Source organism: Marmota flaviventris, chromosome 2 (assembly GCF_047511675.1).
Source record: "Marmota flaviventris isolate mMarFla1 chromosome 2, mMarFla1.hap1, whole genome shotgun sequence".
Taxonomy (NCBI): domain Eukaryota; kingdom Metazoa; phylum Chordata; class Mammalia; order Rodentia; family Sciuridae; genus Marmota; species Marmota flaviventris.
In genome coordinates, this window is record NC_092499.1 from 110359775 (window position 1) to 110378950 (window position 19176).

The 19176-nt window shown below is 37.1% G+C and overlaps 1 protein-coding gene across 3 annotated transcripts in view; it reads left to right on the forward strand.

Annotated features, from left to right (window-relative positions):
- The first annotated feature begins 121 nt into the window (after positions 1-121).
- Snx1 (sorting nexin 1) overlaps positions 122-19176 on the forward strand; it is a 46100-nt gene continuing 27045 nt past the window's right edge. The window contains exons 1-2 of one of the 3 annotated variants that reach the window (XM_071608373.1): positions 122-361; positions 15736-15847. In XM_071608373.1, the coding sequence (XP_071464474.1) occupies positions 203-361; positions 15736-15847 (271 nt within the window). In that variant the 5' untranslated portion in view covers positions 122-202. The remainder of the gene's footprint in view (positions 362-15735; positions 15848-19176) is intronic. The other 2 variants (XM_027925720.3, XM_027925719.2) reach the window with 2 other exon arrangements.

Consider the following 19176-nt stretch of genomic DNA (forward strand, 5'->3'; position numbering starts at 1 on the left):
AGCGCAGCGTCGCGGTACGGAGCCCTGATTTGCTGGGCAGCAGCCGCGGCCCCGCCCCTCCCGCCCCCGGAGCCCGGGTCCCGCCTCTCCAGTCCCGCAGGGTCTGTCGCGGCCCTTGCTGTCCTCGCACCGATAGAACGCTTTGCTCACGGCGATCTCTCTATAAAGTTGTTGTTGTGGCTTCCGCCGCGGGTGGAGGAAGATGGCGTCGGGAGGTGGCGGCTGTAGCGCTTCGGAGAGACTCCCACCGCCGTTCCCCGGCTTGGATGCGGAGTCTGAGGGGACAGCCGGGGGGTCAGAACCCGAAGGTGGGGACAGCGACACAGAGGGGGAGGACATTTTCACTGGCGCTGCGGCAGCGGTGAGTTCCACCCTTTGGGGCAGCAGGCGACAGGGCGCCCCAAGATAGAAGAGATGCCAGGAGAGGGTCCAGGGAACTAGGGAGAGTGGGCCTGGTGAGACATCGCCTCGGAGTCTGCAGTCGGGGATGGGGGGCCCTGAGTGAAAGCCAAACGGTAGGTTGAGGAATAAGGGGTTGTTGTGGTTTCGCCGCCGAGGTCCTTAAAAGCCAAGAGCCGCCGAGACCGTTCTTTGGCCTTGCAGTGTGATCGCCCCACAGATCCACGGGGCTGTTTTCTGGTTGTGCTCTGGCCATGCTGACTCAATAGGTCAGAATAAGGGGCTGGGGTCAGACCTTTCCTCTGCCATACTGCTGCTAGGTTGAAGAACGTTATCTGGAATAGCCTGGACTAGTGACCCGCCCACAAATCCTCCTTAGATCTGCACTTACCAGTTATTACCAAAATAACTTAGTTATTTGGTAACTAAGTTTATAAAAGTTAGGTTGACTCCTCTCTTCAGGAGAATAGGGCCAAAGCTCGTTGTTCAGATAAGGCCCTGCCAGATAAATTACCACATAAACCAGAAAACATGCTATTAAGAGAAAGCATTAAAGTGGCAAGTACCTAATTGGGAGCAAATCTGTAAATGGGAGGAGGAAATGACATTTCCCATAGTAAATATACAGATTTCTAATAAGATACAGGAAAAACTAACCTTTATATGGGGAACATGATACTCAATAAACAGTTATGGAACTAGTTGAGATGTTTAGGGCTATTTTATGAGAATACTGACTCATAGCTCTTATACAGTTAGTTCCAGGTTGTAAAGTTCAGTGCTGAGTCTGTGAATTTATCTTTTGAATATTGGATTAGGCTTCTCTTCATAGTAGCTACTCAGAAACTAATTGACTAAATTTAAAGTCCAGAAAATTGCACGCATACCATAATTTAGTTTTAAAAATTTATAAGCCTCAATTTTTCAATTCTTTAATTCCCATCACTTTGCCTCCAAAATGTAACTAAACACAATATGAAGATTCACTTGTATCATTAGGAAACTACTCCAGTCACTAAGTGCCTACTTTGATGGCTTTTAGCTAATCAAATCAATCTTATTAGGTTCTTTTTTTTGTTGTTTTTGGCACCAGAGATTGAACCCAGGTGTGCTTCACCATTGAGCCATATCACTAGCCCTATTTATTTTTTGAGACAGGAACTCCTAAGTTGCTTTAAAAATTTTTAATGTAGTATGTGTCTGTAAAAGTTTGAGACTCACCTCATTTATGTCAGAAAAAAAAAGATTTGTTTTTTTGAAACTTTTCTGTGACAATCATTAGAATTTTCCCTTTATAGTATTCAGGAATTAAGTCCATAATGGTGCTCCTACAGTGCTTGCTGATGCTAATATAAACTTTCTAATGAAGTCTGTTATTCCAGAAAATAATTCTTGTTGTTATCTTTGTTCAAATTTTAAACAAATCTTTGTATAGTTAATCTCTCATAAATCATGGAGAACAGCTACTGTTGGTAACTCTAGGATGATAGATATTCAGACCAAGTATTTGAAAATAGATACTCCGGCACTGAAAACGATTGGTTCCTGGACAAATGTTGATTTATTTTCCAAAGGCGAGGCTGGAAGGGTGAGAAATTATTTTCCAGAATTCTCTAAAGAAGTTCAGGAGCCATAATTTAATTGATCTCACATGATAACTGTCTCCTAAGATTGTAAAATCCCTTGCCTACTTTCCAGCTAATGGGAGGAAGAGGGGATTATAATGACCTTGTTCTGCCACAGAAATCATAGTCATTTTTATTTAGATTTGATACAGAAAAACTGAGTTGCTAAGGAAACTGAAATACCCCTTGTAAGCTGTCTTTCTTTGAGCTGTCTTTCTTGATACTAATTTTCAGGAAGCCAGGACCACAAGATTCCTCACTAGTTAAACTGTTTTGTTAAACAGCCATCAAATACAAATTACACTTCAATAAATACTTTTAGTTGTGAGCCAGAGAATATAGAGGATTGCAAAGGATTGTAGCACTTCTGTATTTTAAGGAATAACAGTGAAGGATAAAATAATTAGAGTGGGCTTTGAATTCTGACTTAAATCTAGACTGTACTACTTGCTTAACTTTAGATAAGATACTCTGTATAAAATTTTCTCACCCACAAATTATGAATACTAATAGTACAGTTGGGCTTCCTATCTTGACTTTGACATCTGTGAATTCAACCAACCACAGATTGCGGGTGGGGAAGGTTGCTCTGTAATGAACATGTATAGACTTTCTTATCTATATTCCCTAAACAATTCAATATTAAAAACTATTTGCATTGTATTAGGTACTATAAGTAATTAAGATGATTTTAGGTTTAAGGGAGCTCTGTAGGTTATTCAAATATTGTGCCATTTTATATAATAAACTTGAGCATCCCAGATAATGGGGTGGACCAGAGCTGCGCTAGGTGGGTTACTGGAACCAGTCTAATCCCCATCATATATGGAAGGAGGCACTGCTTTTTTTGTGTGGGGGTGTGTGTGTGCTGGAGCAGTGCAGTACTGTGGATTGAACCTGGGGCCTTGCACATGCTGGGCAAGCACTCCAGCATTGAACTACCTCCCCAGCCCAGGATGGCTATATTTACTTCTCTTGTTTTGAGGATTAAATTAGAATATCTGTGAAACATCTAGAACAGTTCCTTTCAAATATAAATATTTTTAAAAGTACTTAATGTTTTGAGGGCTTGAGCTGTATTTGTTGATGAGCATTTAGTAAACTAAAATTATTCTAAGAAAAAAAAATCCATAGAATGTAATCATGGATTAGAAAAGTTAATTAACCCTAAAAATAGGTAATACAGTTATCAAAAATCAAAATTTAGGCCTATAATCCCAGGGGCTCAGGAGGCTGAGGCAGGAGAACTGAAAGTTCAAAGCCAGCCTCACCAATTTAGCAAGACCCTAAGCAACTTAGGAGTCCCTGTTTCAAAAAATAAAAAGAGCTGGGGATATGGCTCAGTGGTGAATCACACCTGGGTTTAATCTCTGGTACCAAAAACAACAACAAAAAAGAACCTAATAAGATTGATTTGATTAACTAAAAGCCATCAAAGTAGGCACTTAGTGACTGGAGTAGTTTCCTATTGATACAAGTGAATCTTCATATTGTGTTTAGTTACATTTTGGAGGCAAAGTGATGGGAATTAAAGAATTGAAAAATGAGGCTTATAAATTTTTAAAACTAAATTATGGTATGCGTGCAATTTTCTGGACTTAACAGCTGCTGCTGTTAATCATCCCATTGTCTTTCTTTTACAGCCCAAGAGTACTGGACTTTGTTAACACAGAAATAAAAATGTGATTTGAGTATAGTATTGGCTTTGTTAGTACAATAATAAAAATGTGATTTGATTTATAATAGAAAGATGTACATCTCAAAATCTGTAAACCAATTATTTAAGTGGAAGAGACTGAAGCAAAAAAATTATTAGAACAAATCTGAAGTCATTACTCTTAGGCTGAAAAACCAGCTTTTGGAAGTTCTGATTCTTAACAATACCTAAGACCTTCTCTTCTTTCTCTTTGTGGGCCCATAAATAAGAAAAGTCTACTCTCTATATATTATCTGAATTGAATCCAGATGTATAGCTTTTTAGTTAAAATTCTATTAATTAGGGAATAGGAGTAATTTTTCCCTTAATAAAACAAGTGACTAAAGTAGAGCCATTCTTTTGGTGCTCATAATTGTTAAAATTGTCTTGTTAAAAATATATATATATATATATATATATATATAAATCTCATATATTTTCCCCCTCATTTGATTTATGCTCTTATGGGCTTATTGCTCCCTCATTGTGTTTGTGAAGTTATAAACCTAAAGTGATTAGAATTGAAGCAAATTATTTTATTTGCCTTCCCAGTACTTATATGCCTGCCCTCGTTAGCAGCATGCTGGGACCATGACTAGATTTATCTTATAAATAAAAGGGAAGAACTGTGGCAGGACTTCTCATGTTGAGAGAAAGGGAGAAAACATAAATACCTTCAGTTCAGATTTTGGCCAAATCTGGCAACTCCTTTTGGTGGACAATTGGAATTTTTTCCCATCTCTCTTTGTGTGTGTGTGTGTGTGTGTGTGTGTGTGTGTGTACACCAGGGATCAAACTCAGGAGCACTCAACCAGAGCTACATCCCCAGCCCTATTTTGTATTTTATTTAGAGACAGGGTCTCACTGAGTTGCTTAGTGCCTCACTTTTGCTGAGGCTTGCTTTGAACTCGTGATCTTCCTGCCTCAGCCTCCTGAACTACTGGGATTACAGGCATGTGCCACTGTGTCTGGCCCATTACTCTTATTTTGTGAATTGAAGCCCTAGTGATTAGAGAAATGTTTGGGAAAAAAATGAAATAAGATAAAAAAGGAATAGCAAAGGGAACTTGAAAAGTCATATTTTGAATAATTTGATTAGTCAAGAATCATTTACATATGTTGCCTGGTGTGCTGCAGACCTGTAATTCCAGCGGCTCTGGAAGCTGAGGTAGAAGGATCGCAAGTTCAAAGCCAGCCTCAGCAATTTGGCAAGATCCTAAGCATTTTAGCAAACCTTGTCTCAATTTTTTTTTTTTTTAAAGGGCTGGCAATGTGGCTCAGGGGTTAAGCTCCCTAGGTTCAATCTCCAGTACCAAAAAAAGAATCATTTACATATGTCTACTGGTGTTTAAGATTAATGCACAATATAATTTACTTTTATTGGTATTTAAAATGTCTTGGGGATAGCAGTTGACTCCTAAATGTCAGTGTTTTATGTATATGACAGAAAGTTATGTAAATGTAAGTTACATATTAACATTTAAATAGGAAAGGGCATAGTCATAGAATCTAGCTCTAAATCTGTGATTAGTATAGCATGTATCCTTGTGGGGAGAAATCAATTTTTTAAATCATGGTTAAAAAAACCACAAAATATACCATCTTAATTGTTTTAGGTATACAGTAAAGTAGTGTTAGGTATATTCACATTGATGTGAAACATCTACAGAATGTTTTCAACTTGCAAATCTAAAACTCTGTACCCATTAAAGAATAACTCCCCCTTTCCTCTTCTATCCAGTCCTTGGTAATCATCATTCTAATTTTACATTTCTATGAAAGTAATTCTTTTTTTTTTTTTTTTTTCTGTCGAAACAGAGTCCTGCTATATTGCCCATGCTGGTCTTGAGCTGGTTGGCTCAAGCCATCCTGTTGCCTCAGTCTCTTCCCAGTAGCTGGGACTACAAGCCAATTACACTGAAACCAGCATAGTTTCTAATTTGACTAATTTAGATATCTCATATAAGTGGAATCATGCAGTATTTGTCTTTTTCTGATAGGTTTTTGCTTGCTATAATGTCTTCAGGGTTCATCCATATTGTACCATGGGTCAGTACTTCATTTTAACTTGAATAATTCTCTCTTGTTTGTATATTACCCCAGTTTGTTTATCCATCATCTACCAGTGGTCACTTGGGTTGCTTCCACCTGTAAGCTATTGCAAAAAGTGCTGTTTTGAACGTGAATGTGCAAATATCTCATTAAGATCCTACTTTCATATTTTTGGGATGTATACCCAGTAATGGGATTGCTGGATTATATGATAATTCTAGTTTAATTTTTTTAAGAACCTCCATACTACTTTCCGTAGTGGTCACACCATTATACAATCCCACTTCAGCTCTTTTCAGACCTTGAGTGTTCATAGAATAACTTCTTTGGATCTGGGACAGAATTTGGTAGTTTTATTAATAGCTGTAAGGACATCCACAGTTCAACTGGCCAGTACTTTAATTCTCTGTTCTGTAAAACATGCACATTTGTTCCCAAAGGTGTAGCCTGTCCTCAGTAAGTTACTTGGCACTTAGACCTTTTGTGGTCTTAATCAAAGTTCTGAAAGTGAATCTCCATAACAATATCTTTAAAAATACCCTTTTATTTTCAGTACTAGGGATTGAACTCAGGAATGCTGTACCACTGAGCCATATCCCCAGCCCTATTTATTTATTATCTTGAGACTGGGTCTTGCTAAGTTGCTAAGGGTCTTTCTGTGTTGTTCAGGGTCACTTCAAATTTGTAATCCTCTAGCCCCAGCCTCCTGAATAGCTGAGATTACAAGTGTGTACCACCACACCCAGCTCTATACATATCTTTATGAAAAGGTGTATTGCTGCCAGGCATGGTGGCGCGCACCTGTAATCTCAGCAGTTTGAGAGGCTGAGGCAGGAGGATCTCAAGTTCAAAGCTGGCCTCAGCAAAAAGCGAGGTGCTAAGCAACTCAGTGAGACCCTGTCTCTAAATAAAATACAAAATAGGGCTGGGGATATGGCTCAATGGTTGAGTGCGTTCAATCCCTGGTACCCCCCCCCCACACACACACATACACAAAGGGTGTATTGCTTAGTTTCTTTAATAATGGTTTAGTCATTGAAATAGTATGGGTAAGTTTCCCTTTCAGGTATAATATCTTCTACAGGCACATTGCTTCAAATAGTACATTTTGGAGTTAACATCACAAGTTGAAATTCCACATTCTGATAAAAATATTCTTTAAATAGTCAGTGATAGGACTGGGGCTGTAGCTCAGTGGCAGAGCTCTTGCCTAGCATGTGTGAGGCGCTGGGTTTGAGCCTTAGCATCACATTAAAAAATAAATAAATAAAAAGGCATTCTGTCCATCTACAACTACAGAAAATTAAAAAGAAAAAGAAGGCAGTGATAGTATTATGGCCAAAAGTTCACTTTAGTGTTTAGCTCAAATGATAAACAGATTGTACTTCTTGAAAATTTACATTTCCATGAAGTACAGAATCATTAATTTATTTTTTTAGTAGCAAGGGCTATGGTGTAGCTCATTTTTTAAAATTTTAATTTATTTTTTCTTGGTTCTAATCAGTTTATTAATCATTAAATTGCCCTAACAGTTAACCTAACTTTCAGAATTATGGAGGTAGTGGGCACAGTGGTGCACACCTGTAATCCCAGCAACTCAGGAAGCTGAGGCAGGAGGATCTCAAGTTCAAGGCCCCAATATGGGGATGTGGCTCAGTAGTAGAGTATCCCTGGGTTCAATCCTCAATATCCACCCACCAAAAAAAAAAAAAAAAAAGTAGTTATAAAGCACTTTTGGAGGAAAAGAGAAGACTCATATAGCTGACTGATAAGGACCCAACTTAAAATTTATTTAAAATTAGTGTTTGGGGCCAGGCATTGTGGTTGAATGCCTATAATCCCAGTGACTTGGGAGGCCGAGGCAGGAGGATTGAAAATTTGAGGCCAGCCTGGACAACTTAGCAATACCCCATCTCAAAATAAAATTTTTAAAAATAACTGGGAGTGTAGCTCAGTGGTATAGCCCTTGCCTACCATGTGTGAGGCCCTGGGTTCAATCCCCAGTGTAGTTAAATATTTAAATAAATAAAGAGTTGGGGCATATAAGAGAAACTGCAAACATTGCTGTTGGACTTTTCTGCTTTTTGGAGAGAATTGCTGCCCCTTTTGCTTACTCAGGTACTTCTGACTTGGCCATTTACAGTTGGTTATGTTGGGAGGGGAAAAATAATATTCTAATTTCTCTCCCTTGGTCTTCAAAGCTTCTCAGCACTTTTGGTGTAAATAAATCATGAGTAGTTGGTTGTTGCTAGAGCAAGTAGCCATAAGTATCTCATCTCCAGGAAAAGCCTGTTGCTCAACTGTTTCTGACTTATTCTTTTGCTTAGTCAAATGGACAGCTGGGGCTTCAGTCTGCTTTCAGAACATAGTTGAACTGGGTTTGTTTTTTCAGATTTAGGGGATAAATCATCCATTAGCACTTGGATATTTCTGTAGTTTCCTGGGTCCTTCTGAGTTCTGTGAATTTGAAACCCAAAAAGTTTCATAGAGAAATTATGCCAGAAAATTAAGTAGAACATCTGTAGCTTAATTTTGGTAGATAATGTACTGTCCTTTTAGTGAGATTTCTAGTGGCCTTGCTCATTGTTTTCCTTAATTAGCTCAACAGTCAGGTTCAATACATTAAAATAATTTTGTAAAAATAACAAATATTTTTAATGCTAATAATAGGTACAATAATTATATAAAATTTTTTTTCCAATCTTTATGCTGTGTTTTGTCTTTTTATTTGATTTTTAAGTCAACTGAAGTAAAAGAACAGCTTGTAGGTATATCCAGTGAGTTCTCTATAACTGAAACCTGAACTGTCTGCAGACACAGAACTCAATATAATGACAGTGATATAGATAACAAGACTGAAAATCTGGAAAACTTTCAGAAGTTTCAGTGATGACATTTCTATAGACATGATGGTTGGAGACACTTCGTAAGAGAGCAAAACTCATACGTTGTTTTGGAAAACAATAATTGGGAGCTACATTCCATTTGAGTAAGGTTTTAAATTTACTTAGATTACAGAAGTTTTTGTAGAAGTTTTCAAACTGAAAATATCCTTATAACTAAAAATAGCTATTGGGGCTGGGGATGTGGCTCAGCGGTGGCGCGCTCGCCTGGCATGCGTGCGGCCCGGGTTTGATCCTCAGCACCACATACAAACAAAGATGTTGTGTCCACCGAAAACTAAAAAATAAATATTAAAAATTCTCTCTCTCCCTCTCCCCCCCCCTCCCCCTCTCTCTTTAAAAAATAAATAAATAAATAAAAATAGCTATTCAGGTATTTTTATTATAATGATAATACATATAATATTGATATGATAATATATATTAAATACTGGAATATTCGACATTATGTGTAAAATCACTAGATTTTACAAAATCTAGTGATTTTACACATAATGTCGAATATTCCAGTATTTAATATAATTACTAGAGTTATGGAAGACACGAAATATACTTAGATTAAATATACCTAGAGTTTCAGATATGTGGTTTTGAGTTCCTTTAAAACAATTTAGGCCCACACCTGTAATCCCAGTGGCTCAGAAACCTGAGGCCTGAGGATCACAAAATAATATAACTTTTAAATAGAGATGAGCATAAATGACACTTTAAGATCTACAGAAACTGTGATATTATAAAACATCTATTTTCTTTTCTTTCTTTTTTTTTTTTTTTTTTTTTTGTACAGGGAATTGAACACAAGGGTACATTACCACTAAGCTGCATCCCTGACCCTTTATTTATTTATTTATTTTGAGAAAGGGTCTTGTTGAATTGCTGAGGGCCTCACTAAAATGCTAAGGCTGGTCTCAAATTTGTGATCCTCCTGCCTCAGTCTCCTGAGTTATTGAGATTGTAGGTGTGTGCCACTGAGCCCAGCACCTAATATCTTTTAGATATAGTCTCAAGCACTGCTATTGCAATTATGGTTTGCTGCTTATCTTTATGGTTAAAGAACATGTTAAATTTCTGTTAGCGATTAAGGAAAATGAAATTGTAATTTTATTCCCATTCAGGTTCATAGACTGCCCCTGAATTCTGTAGTTCATGGGCCCAAGATAAGAACCCCTAATATAACTTCTTAAGTTATGAGAAGGAGTAATAATGTGACATCATTTTAGTTCACCAAGTTTACAAAGCAAGGTATACTGTACTCTCAAATCCAATGGACAATGAATGTCCATTCTCCCAACCACAGATGCACCATTTTTTTCTCCATAATTTTTTATTGGTGCATTATAGTTATACATAATGGTGGGATTTGTTACACATTCATACATGCACATAATATAACAATATAATTTGGCCAGTATCATTCCCCAGTATTTCTCCTTTCCCTTGCCTTCTCCCTCTCCCTGATCTTCCTTTAATTTTCATGAGACACCTCCCTTTCTTTTCCTTTTTTCCTCATTAGCTTCTCACATTATGAGAGAAATTGCTTAACATAATGGTCTCAACTTCCATCCATTCTCCTGAAAATGACATATTTCATTTTTCTTTATGACTGAATAAAAATTCCATTGTCCATATATACCACATTTTCTTTATCCATTTATCTGTCTGTAGACAACCTAGGTTGGTTCCATACTTTGGCTATTGTGAATTGAGATGAATGTGCTGGGACAGGAGTCACTTGCCTGTGGTAGGCAAAATAAAGCTCCCTCTTTTCCTACCAAGTTGTCTACATCCTAATCCTAGAAGCACTGGATATGTTAGTTACATGGCAAAGGGGGATTTAAGTTGAAGATGGAATTAAGATTGCTAATCACCTGACTTTAAGATGAAGTGATCATCCTGGATTATCTGCATGGGGCTAGTGTAATCATAAATATTCTTAAAAATGTGAGAGGAGTCCATGATATGGAAGATACTACAGAAGAAAGACACAGAAAGATTCAACATTGCTGACTTTGAAGAACAAGGAAGGGGACCAAGGAAAGACCTAAAAGCTGGAAAGGGCAAGAAAACCGATTACCCTCTAGAACCTCCAGAAAGGAATGCCCCAATCCATCTTGATTTTAGCCTATACAGTGAAACCTGTATTGGACTTTTGTGAGACTAAAAGGTGATAAATTTGCATTATTTAAACTTAAGTTTTTGATAATTTGTTACAATACCAATAAAATATACTAACCCATTTCATTCATTTCTATCAGTAAAGATGGCAAAAGGAGCTGTATTTATTGCTGCAATCTGCCAGGGTCAATTTTTAAGGACTGCATGGCTGCCCTATTATCATCAGGGTATAGTTCCTGTCATTGACTTATTTCTAATTTTTCTTGCCTTGTTACATTAGTGTGATCACACAATTCCTTAACTCCATCTTGCCTTACTAAATTGTACTAATTTTCTTTCCAAAAAATGATATCTAGTCCTAGAAGCAGGGTTACCTTAACATTTAATATACATTCAACCTCTAAGACACTGAGGGTTTTGACAATACCTACCCTTTTGAGATCTCTTGAATGTAATGCACTGGTTCTGTGTGAAGCAAAGAGCAATTGGCAACATAAAGAAGAACCACAACTGGTTAACCTAAAGGGAAGTTACCCTGAATCACAGCAGGACTTTTTGGTTCTGAATGGCTGTGTCAGCTTTGAAGGGCAACAAGCCCACATCTGTCCTTCCCTGAGCTGAGAAAATAGTGTTAATGGTCTGGGCCTCATAGGTTGAGGCTAGTAATTGTTGAGAAATACCCATTTGCTTTTAACAAATGTGTTCTCTTGCTATAACATCTAATACCTGTCTGCAAATTAGTGTTGGTCTGTCTGTGTGTTCTTATAATTATAAACAGAAGTATCTGCACTCTTAAATAGGCTTATTAGTGGAACCACCTGTTAGAATTAACAACCAAAGGCAGTAAAGCAAATGTTGGATATCTTACCTAGGAATTCTATCTACTAACAAAAAAGAATGCTTTTATATTAAAAAAAAAAAAAAGGCAAGAGGAAATAGGGCAGTTTGGGGGCTTTACTTACTATATTACAAACAAACTTTTAATCTGTTGCCTAGAATTTAGAGGTTTTAAAAATATGGATAATAAAGCCAGGCATGGTGGCACATGCCTGTAATCCCAGTGGCTCGGGAGGCTGAGGCAAAGGATTGCGAGTTCAAAGCCAGCCTCAGCAACTTAGTGAGGCACTTAACAACCCAGTGAGACCCTGTCTCTAAATAAAATACAAAACAGGACTGGGGACGTAGCTCAGTGGTTGAGCACCCCTGGGTTCAATCCTCAGTACCATTGTGTGTGTGTGTGTGTGTGTGTGTGTGTGTATTATAAAGCAAGGCTTATTTTTAGTCTTGAATTTGCCACTCAGTGTAATCAGTGTGTCTTCTTTCTCCCAAAATAAGTTCGTTCTGGAATTTTAATTGTTGAATCAAAATTAGCTTTCTAAAATGGAAGGGAGACCAGGGAGAGAAGAGAGGAAGAAAAGAAAAAATATAGGAGAATGAAATTTTACCAAATTATATTGTTAAAAATTATATTGTTATAGTGTGTGCATATACAAATATTGAATCACAAACCCCACTATTATGTATAATTATAATGCACAAATTAAAAAATTAGCACTCTAATATATATTTTACATCATTAATACTAATTTTTAAATAGCCTTTTAACCTTAGACATGGCATATGAAATGCATTGTTATCATGCCTCGATGGGTATATATTTTGATGACAAGTTATTATTATAGACTCTAGTCTCATGGAAAACTTGTTTGCCTAGGTGAATATGGGATGCCATGAACATTTGTCCTTTTTTCTTATCTTAAAAGTGGTTATACCCAGTTAGGTTTTTTTTAAAAAATTTGATTGTAAGTAAAACTTGAGAATATTATTATGGCTTGAAGGCTGGGTGCTGGGTACTCTTCAGCCAAAGAAAGAAGCTTAGTTTGTCCAGTGCCAGTCCAAATCAACTGAAAGTACATTTGATAAGGACAAACAAAAGTAAAACAAATATGAAAAGAAGTAAAGTTGGGAGGGATATTGTACAATATGGCAGAAAGAGGGCTAGCATATTATTTAAGAAAAGTGGATGGGGGATGTAGCTCAGTGATAGAGCACTTGCCATGTACAAAACCCTAGATTCCATCCCCAGCAACATCAAACAACAAAAGCAAACAAAAAAGTGCACCCAAGAGATGTTAACTTAAATACAAAAACAGGCAAAGGACATTAAGATGAGCCATGGGGATTCAAATGGCCAGCAGTCTATTGCCCCTAAAAATCAAATGTGGACTTATATTCAAGATGGCATCGATCACAACATTATTTGATGAAACCTGAAAACTAGTTAACTGTCCAACCTTAAGAGAATGATTATGTTGGGATATATCCACATAATAGGGAATTAAGTCATACTGGGTGGGGTGGGCATGCCTGTAATTCCAGCAGCTTGGGAGGTTGAGACAGGAAGATCTTGAATTCAAAGCCAGCAACTTAGTGAGGCCGTAAGCAACTCAGTGAGACCCTGTCTCTTAAATAAAATATTTTTTTTAAAGGCTGGGGATGTGGCTCTCTTGGGTTCAATCTTGGTAAAAAAAAAAAAAAAAAAAAGTCACTAAAAGTAGGATTTTTGTACTTTTGTTGTTGTTTTTGGTATTGCTGGGATTGAACCCAGGGCCTTTTGCGTTCAAGGCAAGTACTGTACCACTGAGCCACATTACCAGCCTCCCAAATGACCAGAATTTCTTTTGGGCTATTCATCCCCCAATTTTTTTTTCTTTTTGGTGTTGGGGATTGAACCCAGGCCTTCATACATGCCAGTCAAGTGCTGTACCACTGAGCTACACCCCCAGCCCTACAATTATTAATGATAGGGAAAACAATGTAGGGAGAAGAACAGGACATAGAGTTTTACATTTGTAGAAGATTAATTTTGCAAAAGAACTGCTGAGGAAGATTAAGGTAATAGGTATGGTAATCAATCTATCTTCAGCTCTCTTAGGACTTAACTGTGTGGTTTTGGGAATGGGCTCCCAGGGGAGATCTGAGAGTAGTTTTGAGTCTCACAGTTACTTAGCTTACTGAGGGAGCACACATCTTTTTTAAAATCATAGTTCTAGTCATACTTACTGGATTGGGATTGAAGGGGGCTGGGTGGAGGGAGAAAAGACAAGTGCTAATGCTCTAGTTGTCCCTGTGTATCCCATTCATCTCCATCTGTCACTGTGACAGACTGTTATCCTAATAATGTTTCATAAAGCATTCTTAGTCATGTTACTTCCAAGATTAGTTGATAGGTCAGAAGTGGAAAGCTGGCTTTATTCATCTGCATATCACAGGAATAGATTCTTTTAGGCATTTTAAAAAGTGATTAAATTTTTACTGACTTTCCTGTTACTTTAGTTTCCCTTGTGAGCTACTAGTAAATTACATTTGTATACATATATTCTTACTGTGTACTGGGTTTTAATCTCTCCTGGATCTTCATCTGGAGATGATTGGGTCAGTGGAAAGTGGACTGACCGTTAACAGTTTAGACAACAGTACAAAAGATGGCTTATGAAGTCACTGTACTGTATAAGAGTGAAGGAAGGAAGTGGTTGTGTAGGAAGGTGGTTGGCAGTTTATGAGGCAAAGGGAAGTTCTAGTTTTGTTTTTACCCAGTTATTTATCTTCTCTCTGTAGTGATTTCTTTTTTTTTTTTGAGATGGGATCTTCTTGCACTTGTTGTCCAGTCTGGTGTCTTGGCTCAAGTGATTCTCCAGCTTCCCCCTCCCTAGTAGCTGGTACTACAGGCATGCACCATCATGTCCAGCAGACAGTGGTTTTGTTTTTGAAGATTGTGGAAGCAGATAGAGGACAGGACCCACTTTTGGTATAACATGTAGACATATACAACTAAGCACCTTGTTAAACTTTATTAACATAGAAAAGTTGCAGTAGAGACATTATTTACTAATATAAATCTAAATATTGGTAACAGTTTCTTTCCTAGAGGGTGGCCCCATTATGGTGACGAAGCTGTTTGCATGAAAAATTCAAAGTACCCAAATAAATGTCTTTTCACTTTGTTCTGTTGGGTCAGAAAAGGTCTTGTCTCCAAGGAACCAAATCCCTCAGATTTGTTAAGGACATGTTTCATAAAAGTTTCAGGTCTTTTAACTGATTTAGCCTTAGGGTCTGACTTCAAAACCCTGCATTTCCACAATGATAGGCTTTTGAAGCCAGATTCCCAGCTTTCTGTTCATGTGCTGCACAATCCGGCTTTGTTCCCTCTGGTACCGGTCTGGGGATCCACCCCACCCTTGTTTGCCTCGTTTACTAAAGGCCATGTACTGACTGTATTTTCACCATGTGCCTTCTAGGCCAAGCATGACTGGTTTTTATTCTCCTAGCCTGAGAGAATGTGGTTGAAAATTTTGTGTATGTGAGAAGGATGAAAAAAGAAGTTATATTCACCAACAGCATTAGATGTAAAGTGTATACCTTGCTTTGCCTGTCATGTGGGTTAGTAACATCTAACACAAGTGAGTTTCAGTTAACAGTTTAGACAACACTACAAAAGTAAACCAGGGTCAGAGCTTGAATTCTGTCCTCCAGAGTAGTGTGTCCTGGTCACTAGAATGTGTCTCATCAGCATTTGAAAGAATAAAAGTCATCAGCTGAGAAGGAGAAATGCATTTGGACAGATTCTTTTGAAAATTATCTGTGCTTACACACACCATTGTTGTTACGTACTTTGGGGTAGGGCATTTCAGCAAGGGTATAGTTTTAGAAATTAAACCTGAATTATATGAACCTATATTAGCTCTGTGATCATTTGAGTAGCAGTACTTTCATTACTATTAATGTTTTGCTGTTAATTGAACTGGCTGACAAGTGATCCTGTTGTCCCCTAAAACACTTGGGGAAACAACCAAGGGACAGAGGGATTGTATCAAAAAAATTTTTTCTAGGCATGTTATTTGTTTTTAATAAGTCTGTTTTATTCAGAGTATCTCACTGTTTTCAGAGTAAACCCCAGTCTCCAAAGAGAACTGCATCTATTCTTCCCATCAACAATGGTTCCAAAGAAAATGGGATTGAGGAAGAACAAGACCAGGAGCCACAGGATCTCTTTGCAGGCAAGTATGGACTCAAAATTGAACCTTCTAAATAGCTTTTTTAAAATTGAAAATGGTATTAGCAACATAACTTTATGTAAGATACTGTAGTGGAAGATTCCAGAATAAAATATATTCCCTTCCATCAAAATTCTTACAAGTTTAGGGAGTAAGACATAAATATATGAGTTAAATTATTAAATAATAATAGAAATAATAGAGGAGTGATAGAAATACAAAATCACAAAAGCTCATAAGAATAAGAGATTTAATGAGATTATTGATTGTAGCAGTGGTTTTAGATTCTTATGACCAAGACTCCTAGTAAGAAATTTTGTGTCATAGTCCAAAATATATGTACTTGTACAAAACTGAAACAACAGATTTTTTTTTTTTTTTTTTTTTTAGAGAGAGAGAGTTTAATATTTATTTTTTAGTTTTCGGCGGACACAACATCTTTATTTGTATGTGGTGCTGAGGATTGAACCCAGCACTGCACGCATGCCAGGCGAGTGCGCTACCACTTGAGTCACATCCCCAGCCTTGAAACAACAGATTTAAGTAATTTGACCTTCTAATAAAGTCTAAAATTTTCTATTGTTTCTCTTTTCTTTAATGTTTTTTTTAATTGGTTGCTCAAGACAATATAATGATCTTGACATATCATACATTTTCTTTAATGTTCTTTACAACTCCTTGAATTATTTCATAATCCAATAAGCTACAACTTGCAATATAAAAACCACTACTATACAGTAGGTTTTCTCATCCTATTAATATTTTGAGCTAGATAGATCTTTGTTGAGGAAGACTACTCTGTTCTCAACTGGGGTTGATTTTGCCTACCAGAAGACATTTGCTAAGTTCATGGAGTTGTTTTAATCATCATAATTGGATGCATTACAGTTATCCAGTTGGTAGAAGCCATGGACGCTGCTAAACACCCTAAAATGCACAGGACAGCCCTTTACAACAAAAAAATTGTTGAATCCAGAATGTCAGTAATACCAACATAGAAACTCTTTTGTCTAGCGTGATCTTGGAAGACTTCCTGGGAGAGTAGGAGAAAAAAATATTGGACAGGAAGTATAAAGCATAATTAAGGGACGGACATTAAATTAAGAATCAGATTTTATTAGAAGGGCAAATTACCTAAATTGTTTGTTTCAGTTTTGTACATGTATTTTGGATGATGACACAAAATTTCTTAGTGGGAGTCATAAGAGTCTAAAACCACTGCTATAGGGATGGGGATATAGCTCAGTTGGTAGAGTGTTTGCCTTGCATACACAAAGCCCTGGGTTCAGTCCCCAGCATCACACTCTCACACACACACACACCAAAAAAGAAGAAAACTACTGCTATAATCAATAATCTCATGTGATCTCTTATTCTTATGAGCTTTTGTGATTTTGTATTTCTATCATTCCTTCCTCTATTATTTAATAATTTAACTCATGTTTAAATTGTTTCTTAAGAGAAGCCGTGGAAGATAGATTGGAAATGTTGTTTAGAAACAGGTTTAGGCGGGGCTGGGATTGTGGCTCAGAGGTAGAGCGCTCACCTAGCATGCGTGAGGCCCTGGTTTCGATCCTTAGCACCACATAAAAAAAAATAAAGATGTGTCCACCTATAAGTAAAAAATAAATATTAAAAAAAAGAAAGAAAGAAAGAAACAGGTTCAGGAGGGCTTTACACATCAGTAATTTGGGTTTGAATTTTCATCCTAATGCCAATTAAGAGCCATTGGTAGTTTTAGGTAACAAATGTGATATGGGCAAAGTAATGTTTTAGAAAACTGATGTAGAGAAATTATTATATAAAATGAGTTGCAGTGGACAAAAACGGGAGGCTGTTTAGAAGATGGTTAAAAATCGGTTCAAGAATGAAATGGCAAAGACCAACATAAGGTGATAGAAGTAGTCAAGAAAAGATAAAACTTTTCAAAAGGAAAAGAAATCTGGTGTCAGTTTTGGATGTAATGGATGTCAAAAAAGAAAGAGAGGCTAAGGACCAAATCAAATGGTTCAAGTCCAAGGATTGACAAGATGGTATCATTTTAAGAACCAAATTCTAAAGAAGAAGAAGAAGAAAGGAAAAAAAAAAAAAAAAACTGGCTTTAGGGGAAGAGTTAGTTTTGGGTTTTGGTATTTTAAATACCAAATATTTTAAGTCTTTTGGAATGCAAAGAGAAATACCCAAGGAGTTTTTTTTTTACCTGCGAAAGAGAAAAGAGAAAAGAATTGGAAACGTGGGAATCTTCTTCCTAGAAGTGGTAGTTAAAATTGCCATGTAAATGAGATTCCTAAAAGGAGAGAATAGAGAGCAGGGGGAGACACAAGAGGTTGAAGGGCAAGATCTTAAGAGGACTCTCACATTAGAACTCTGGTAGGAAATTTTTTTTTTAATTATTATTTTTTTTATATATGACAGCAGAATGCACTATAATTCTTATTACACATATAGAGCACAATTTTTCATATCTCTGGTTGTATACAAAGTGTATTCACACCAATTCGTGTCTTCATACATGTACTTTGGATAATAATGACCATCACATTTCACCATCATTTTTAACACCATGTCCCCTCCCTTCCCCTCCAACCCTTCTGCCCTATCTAGAGTTAGTCTATTCCTCCCATGCTCCCTCTCCCTACTCCACTATGAATCAGCCTCCTTATATCAGAGAAAACATTCAACATTTGTTTTTTTGGGATTGGCTAACTTCACTTAGCATTATCTTCTCTAACTCCATCCACTTACCGCAAATGCCATGATTTTAGTCTTTTATTGCTGAGTAATATTCCATTGTGTATAAATGCCACTTTTTTTTTTTATCCATTCATCTATTGAAGGGCATCTAGGTTGGTTCCACAGTTTGGCTATTATGAATTGTGCTGCTATAAACATTGATGTGACTGTGTCCCTACAGTATGCTGTTTTTAAGTCCTTTGGGTATAGACCCAGGAGAGGGATAGCTGGGTCAAATGCTGGTTCCGTTCCCAATTTTCCAAGAAATCTCCATACTGCTTTCCATATTGGCTGCACCAATTTTCAGTTCCACCAGCAGTGTATGACTGTACCTTTTTCCCCACATCCTTGTCAACACTTATTGTTGTTTGTATTCATAATAGCTGCCATTCTGACTGGAGATGAAATCTTAGAGTAGTTTTGATTTGCATTTCTCTAATTGCTAGCAATGATGAACATTTTTTCATATATTTGTTGACTGATTTTATATCATCTTCTGAGAAATGTCTGTTCAGGTCCTTGGCCCATTTGTTGATTGAACTATTTGTTTTTTTGGTGTTTGACTTTTTGAGTTCTTTATATACCCTAGAGATTAGTGC